The following is an 8,239-nucleotide window of genomic DNA, read 5'->3' on the forward strand; positions in this document are numbered from 1 at the left end:
TCATGATTCTGATCTTATACATATTCTTGATAATTTGTGAGATTTGTATAAGGTTTATAGTTTGTTCTTAATTGTAATATTTTTGCCATTTTGTGCTTCATAACACTCTATTTTTGTGTTGTTGTTTTTGTGACAAGGAATGTCGTATCTTGGTGTCGTACCACCAACGAGATACAGAGAGTCTTCACCAAGACTTGGAGGTCTTGAGTTTAGAACATACTCTTGGCTGGGGCTAGATTGTAGGAAAGATTTTCCTAGGCAATTAGTGTGGTCAAACCAATGTAGGGGTTTTGGGAATTCAAGAAGGTAACATCCAAGGTCTTGTAATTGGAAGTGTGTATGTAATATACATTTGTTTCAGTTTTAATGAAGAAAATCTCCCGAGATCGGAATGGGAGACTGGATGTAGTTTTGCAGTGGACCGCAAAATGAACCAGTATAAAAACCTTGTTGCAGGTTGTTTGATACCCTTATCTCTTTACTTTTTCAAGTTACTTTAATTGCATATTTTAGCTGATAATTTGAATATTATAATTCTGTCATATAAAGATCAATTTTGTTCAAATATATTTGTTGTATCATTTCTGTATAATCGGTGAGTGGTTGTGCAATCAAGCCATTCAACAACTGTCTTTTTTGTACTACTTAATCGATTAAGGCAGTTCTTTAATCGATTAAGGCAATTCTTTAATCGATTAAGGCAGTTCTTTAATCGATTAACTGTATGATTTTCCAAAATAGAGCTTTGGTGTGAGTAGCGGTATTTGGGAACTGTGACACCTATTCAACCCCCTTCTAGGTGTATTTTGTCACTGATATCTAACACGAAATACTTCAAGAGAGAGGGAGAGAAAAACATTGAGGAAATATCTCAACTAGTGTACTTTTTCTGAATGTGAAACACCTCTATTTATAAGCGAAGAGCCACAACGACCACTTCAATCCGACGACCTGGAAAAAATCTCATCTCAAATGGCCAAGATGAAGGCAAGCACCACATTGACCGGATCCATCTTTATCCCTTAGGCATGTGTTAATTTGGTCATCACATGTCCCAAGTCTGACCCCAGCTGGCGGTAGAGGTGGTGTGTGCGCATGTGGAGGAGTTTTAGTTGTGTGTCTTCGTCCACCATAGAACTTTGTGTTGAACTTATAAGAAAGAATGAAGAATGAAAATGAATGAAGATAGATGTAGATAAGAGAAGCATGTGTATATTGCTTTAATTGAGGAAGGAAAAGTATATTATAAAGAGAGAATAATAAAATGAAGAATTGTATGAGTTATATCATTGAAACAATACACTTGATATTTATAGCTACAAGCCAATTAACTGAACTTCTAGAAACAGAAAGTATTCTAACTATACAAGCAGTCTGGTTAATCGATTATGAAGTATGGTTAATTGATTATCGAATATTAATCGATTAACGAGTCTAGCAGGAAGAATTACATTTCTCTGAACACTTTGCACCCCTTTGGACATACTCCAAGAATGTAATTAATGCTTATAAACACTCTTAGAAGTTTTTTGTATTTCACACTACAAAAATCTCTCTTAGTTACAAGACAAAGTTATTTATAATATAAACCTGTTCGGCACTTTTGGAGCTAAGAATTGATGCTCTATTCCAAAACATTGACCGGAGGAACTAGCGCCACCATCAATGGCACGACCATGTCTGCTAGAAATAACATGCAACACCACCCATTATCCAAAACAAATGACACCACGCGTGAGTCACTATCTCAAATGAATCTCCAACAATGTGTCATGTTGCAACGTAACTACCTCAACATGGATAACTTAAGCCAACAATCATGCCATGCCAACAATGTAGCAACCTAATATACAAGTGATGGGACAAAAATTCAGGTTTTTGTCTTTCTTGAAATCTGGTCACTTTTTTTTAAAGTCTTGTCCCTTGGAAGATAGACTTTGGTATGGTACATGTGGTTGAAACTCAAATAATGATTAATTGTGTGAATTGATATGAAAGGTACCAATACATTTCATTTTCAATATTTGCCATTAATCTGCATAAGCAGCCTAACTGTGTAAAGTTCGGCCAAATTTTGATTGATCCTATTGCAATTTATATACTGTTATAGTAGCTTTTGAATTGTCTTAACTATATTTAACAATAGTGTCAAAAGCAACATGTAACGTTAGAACTGGATTCTTTTAAAATCTTACTTTCCCATACCAAGAAATAAGGTTAATACATCATCGAGAAAAATCAAAATTACAATTTTTCACAAAAATAAAGAATCAAAATTACAATCTTTCTAATCTGAATTAAGTCCATAACCAATATATGATTCTACTTGGACTATGAAATGACTACTTTTTTTATCATCAACCTAAGAGATTCAACTAGTGCACCTCAAATCATTCTCCAAAACTTTCTATTTCTCCAATTTCTAATCAAAGAATTGTGGAAGCTAGACTCTTGCTAACAAGTCCATTGTATATTATTTAAATTTATTTTTGGTTCAATGTAAGTGAGGAAAAGGGGAAGTAAGGGGAGTGATTATTATAACAATGCTATGTTTGTTCAATATTTTAGACGAGAAGGAAAATAAAACCTTAGAGTAAAAAACTACCACTCTCATATTGGGGTTTGTGGAGTGTAAAATAAAGTTTGTAACATACTTTAGTGATAAATTCATCCTTTCCACTTTCATTACAAACAAAAAGAGAGAAGAAAAATTCTTATTATTTTTCCTCTCTCCATGCTAGTTTAATCAAACCAAACTAAAGAAACTAGTTTACCTTCTCCCCTATCATCCTTTAAACCTCTCTCATCCCTTCACCTCCATTGAACCAAACATTATGTTAATATGTTTTTTGGTTTCTCAAAAATCTTCTCACCCAAAGATGAGAGAATAATCTCTCAATATATAGTCAGATTTCTAAGCAGAAATTCTTCCTAATAGTGTTATTTATTAATATGAATTCATGTATTGAAGTACCAACCTTATGGTTAAGTAACTCAAGTCCCACATATTGATAAACTCTTATATTTAAATATACCATTTCTAATATAAATTTTCTATCTTAATTCCTTAAAGTATTCTTAAAATATTGACTAGCATCCCTCAAATTATAATGGTAAAAGGTCAATTAAATTGTAGCAATAGTCAATTATGAATGTAATTTCTTGTTATTTAAACATTTTTATGAATTCTTCTAAAACAACTTAATAAAAAGCACACACACCATTTAAATTCAGATATAATTTCATGTGTTATTGTTTATAATTGATCAGAAAAATATTTAATTATTAAATTTTTAATTTAAATATAATTTTCCAACTAATCACAAATAGTAACACATAGAGTGACACATTTTATAATACATTCCATTTAAATCACATGTAGAATAAAAAAAAAAAAGACTGAAGTCAAAACATTAATTGCAAGGGTAACTTGATAGCTTTGAACAACGTTTTACACTGTGTGGCCTTAGAAGTTGAAAAGAACTAAAAGAAAATCTTCCATACAGCTCAGGCCAGTTATGTATAAAACATTTATTATCACTGTCACTCTATATATTATTTGTTGTAATTGATTGAAAAATATATATTTAAATTAAACAATCACAATTGATAGAATATACAGTGATAGAAATTATGAGACATAAAGATGTGTTTTGATATGACATGGCATGAATATGGGTACTATTGGTGCATGGCTAGAGGTGTTTACTGTAGCACGGTCTATGCTAGCGTCAGCTATGGACTTATGTGGCAATGTTGTATTGATTATACAGAATCACCCTCAATCTGTTCATGTGAACTGTGATCAAGATCATGAAGAAAAATACAATTACAAATTTAAGCAGATTTATCTTCCTATATATAATTGCATGTGTAGTAGTATCTTAATAATAATTTGTGGTACACATTGTTCGAGAAACCTTTAATTTTAAATTTATATGATGATGTGGATATATAATGCTGTCATTTATAGTTCATAGTTGACCCAATAATATGCAGCAAATATTTTAATTCAATGGTCCAAAATCAATCATTTTGTTAGGCAAAGGAGTAGTCGAATTACTAGTTTGCCCTTGGTACTTTATGCGCATTTTTAGCTGGAAGTTTTTGCATGCATTATATTATATTTTATTTTCTCACAGTCTATGCATGCATTATGCTTACGTGATTTACGGCAGAAATTTAAAAGAGATTAAAATTTATGTAGTATATAGTTTTTATACTATTATTATATTAATTATCATTCAATATTATCAAATATTTTTAATTGGATGCCATCTCGTGACAAATCCTATTTTATATATATATATACCCAAGAAAATCCTATTATATATATAACGGCAATCACTTTGTGTCCGTTGACACATTTTTATTTTTCAATATTAAATGTTTAATTTTTATATATTTTATTTTAGAGAATTATATTACTTTTTATTGAGTATAGATAATATTATAATTTATGTAATAGAAAAATATGATAATGAATTGTGATATTACTAAAACTTATATTAAAAATTGCATTGGTGATTTAATATTTTTTTGTGTATGTAACTTACTCTAACTTATATTAATATTTATTTTATTATGTGAGAAAATATTATAGTACTAGTTAATTAGAAGGGTAAATAGATAAAAGAAAATTGTTTTATATGTAAGTAGTTATAAGATATTTTGACTTTATATATAAAATAAAATTATATATATGTGTGCACTTGTCTCATTTTATCTAAGTTGATCAAATAGTTACATTTATTACTTTATTTTTTTAGGAAGATTATGTTATAAAGCAATTAGTAATTACTAGCAGGGTTGATTTCGATCAAATAGAATTTTTTTTATCACTTTTAATTATGAATTTAAAGAGATCACAAATTAATCACTTTCAAGTTTCAAACTTTCAATGTTGATTTTAAAAATTAAGATCCCAAATTAAAGCTTTCATTTACTTTCAAAATTAACATAAATGAGTAAATTACACCAATATCTATGAGTTTTAGTAAAATTATACAAAATACTCTTAATTTTTATATATATATTATACTCATTATGTCTATGGAGGGAATTAGTTTAACATTTCAAACAAAAAACACGATGAATATAATTAACTTAAATTGTAAGGGTTGTTGGTTTCAGTTATTCTTAATTAATTGACTATACATTAATCATGATAAATTGATTATTTATAAATTTGTATATATAATTTGTTTGTGAAATAACCCTTCTCTTCTATATATTTAAATAACATACTCAAAAAATGACATTTGTAGTGAGAGCCTCTAGTGTATAGTCCATGACGTAGCAATAGTGTATGGATCGATGTTGATAAATTTTCTTTAGATAAAGACACGTCTCTTAATCAATAAATAAACAAAGGATTGAGAAGATGGTGCTGAAACCCATTGACTTAATCATATTATTACTTAGATTTCCTCTTCAATCTCTACTTTCTACTATTTATATACGTTTTCTCACTCATTATTCCACACCTACCAAAGCCTTCATTTCCTTCAATATTCCCTATTCTTTTTTCTCTCTCTTTCTAATATTATTGTGAGGCACAAATTATACAATCATTCCATTAGAGGCATAGAGAGAACTATACTTTAATTTGTGAAATTGTTCATGATCATGACCAAGTCTAATTCTTCTAGTGAAAGGAATGGATTGAAGAAAGGTCCTTGGACTCCAGAGGAAGATCAGAAACTCACAGATTACATTCAGAAACATGGACATGGGAAATGGCGTATCCTTCCAAAAAATGCAGGTATATAAATATTTTTTTTGTATAACTAAGTGTATTCCTACGATCTATATGTAAGAAACTAATCTCTATTGAGTGTGTGATTGTCCTCTCAACAAGTGTTTCTCCCAAAAATCGAACATTTAACTGTTGACATACTTTGATAATTGGAGATCTAGTAAGACATTAGACCACTAGATGCATAGTTGATCTATATAAATATTTTATACTAACTATTTCTTGCCCTTAACAATGCTAAATTTATAGAAGGGATTTCAAAATTTTAATCATAAAGTACAATATTGTAGTTTGGTAATTTGGTTTATGTAAATTCATTCATGAATTTTCCGCTTTTTATGACATGTACACATATTCTTCCTTATGTTTAAAGTGATTATATACATTTATATAATTGTTTAATCACTTTAGTAATTTTATTTTTACACAAAATGATAGGACTAAAAAGATGTGGAAAGAGTTGTAGGCTTCGTTGGGCTAACTACTTGAGGCCTGATATAAAGAGAGGGAAATTCTCATTAGAAGAAGAAGAAACCATCATCCACTTACATAGTATGATGGGAAACAAGTAAGTGATAAAGCTAATAAGTTTCATCTCAATCACCCACCCCATATTGTTTTTTCATTATTCTACATTAATTTATGTGAATAAAAAGTATAATTAAATGAGGATTAGAAATTAAATCTCATGATTGATTTAGATGTTACATATATGTTTGTTTTTCCTTAAGTGAAGTCCATAATTCAAATCATGTATATGAAAAAACTTCATGAGAGAATTAAATCCAACATGCTATGGATATTTTGATTCAAGCAGGATAATATTATTCCCACAAAAGATATTGTGCTCTATGGATAAAATATATATTATATTAAATACTAGGCGACACAAACAATTAGGAATAGAGAAGGTAAATATGCTTGAATTTCTTAAATATAATTTATCTTTGCTATTTTCCCAACTCAATCAAAAATACCACATTATCTCTCTTGTCACTTTACAAAAATTCACCTCTATAGTTAATAACTATTTTGGTTCCATCTTTCCTATCTAAAGCAAATAAAATAAAATGGATTGTATGAAAAAAAAAGAGAATATTATCTTAAAGGAGAGTCTGTTTGAATTTGCATATATAATATGAAAAGTCGCCAACTAATCCATCGATTTCCAAAGCATTAAAATAGATTTTATAGCTAGAATGCTAGCTTGGCAACTATGCATAGTCAATGATATATAACTAATACCAAACTATACTTAGCTTATGTCATTTTGTAGCATAGAAGTTATTGCCATAATCTAAATGAAAATTTTCTAACATGATTAATTAGATGGTCTACAATTGCTGCAAACTTGCCTGGAAGAACAGATAATGAGATTAAGAATTATTGGAATACCCGCATCAAGAAAAATCTATTGAAGATGGGAATAGATCCAGTGACTCACACACCAAGCCTTGAGGTTCTTCAACTTTCATCTATTCTCAGCTCTTTATACACTTCACCCCAATTGAATTATCCTAGTCTTTTTGGGATGAGTGGTAGTATGGTAAATAACCAAAGCCAAATGCTAAATTTGCTCACAACTTTTATATCAAGTCAAAGTAGAAACCAAAATGTTATGAATAATAATAATATTTTGCATCAAAACCAAATTGGTATAAGTACTACTAGCCCTATATTGCAAAACCAACCTCAATGTTCTCAATCAATGCAACTTAACTCTATTCAAGCCTTCCAATCCAACCAACTTCAAGTCCAAGTTCAAGAAAATCACCAAAATAATACTACTATGCCAAATTTGTGGCAATATTATGGAGGTTATATTTCAGATCAACAAGAGGCACAATCATCATCAACTATGCAAAGTTTCTCTTTGCCTAAGTTCAACTCTAGTGTCAACAATATCTTGGAAAATCAGATTTTATCATGCACCAATGAAATAATGCCAAATTTCAACTTAAACTCAGTGCTATCTTCCACACTTTCTTATTCTTCCCCTGGTACTTTGAATTCATCATCTTCAACTGAAGATGAAAGGGATACCTATAATAGTAACATGTTGATGTATAATATCTCAAATGGCTTCAATGATTCTGGACTTATGTGATTGAAGTGGGTGCATGTTTGTGCTGTAATTTGAAGATTTACCAATGCTTATTAAAAAAAATATTATATTAAAAAATGTTATTTCTACAGCTTGTTTTTATATCTAATATAGATACTTATTCCAAATCGAACGGGATTTATATGTATGAATTTTATTTAGAAGTAAATTAATAATGATTAACATAAATGATAGATAAGTAAATTAATAATGATTAACATAAATGGTAGATAATGTTGGGTTGTTTGGGTTGTTACTCAACACCAAAACCAGAAGAAAAGAAAGAAGATTCAGAAGATGAGAGGATTAGAGTTAGGAAGAAGAGAATTCTAACAATGAATATTCATCAATCTCATTCAAAAGCAAATTGAAACTTT

General features: G+C 29.5%; 1 protein-coding gene across 1 annotated transcript; it reads left to right on the forward strand.

Annotated features, from left to right (window-relative positions):
- On the forward strand, window positions 5,498-7,946 carry LOC109334569 (myb-related protein 330-like). Its single transcript, XM_019570413.1, has 3 exons — window positions 5,498-5,764; window positions 6,197-6,326; window positions 7,088-7,946. The coding sequence occupies exons 1-3, from the start codon at window positions 5,623-5,625 to the stop codon at window positions 7,863-7,865; spliced, it is 1,050 nt and encodes a 349-aa protein (XP_019425958.1). The 5' UTR covers window positions 5,498-5,622; the 3' UTR covers window positions 7,866-7,946.

This window comes from Lupinus angustifolius, chromosome LG19, assembly GCF_001865875.1.
Source record: "Lupinus angustifolius cultivar Tanjil chromosome LG19, LupAngTanjil_v1.0, whole genome shotgun sequence".
NCBI classification, from domain to species: Eukaryota; Viridiplantae; Streptophyta; class Magnoliopsida; order Fabales; family Fabaceae; genus Lupinus; species Lupinus angustifolius.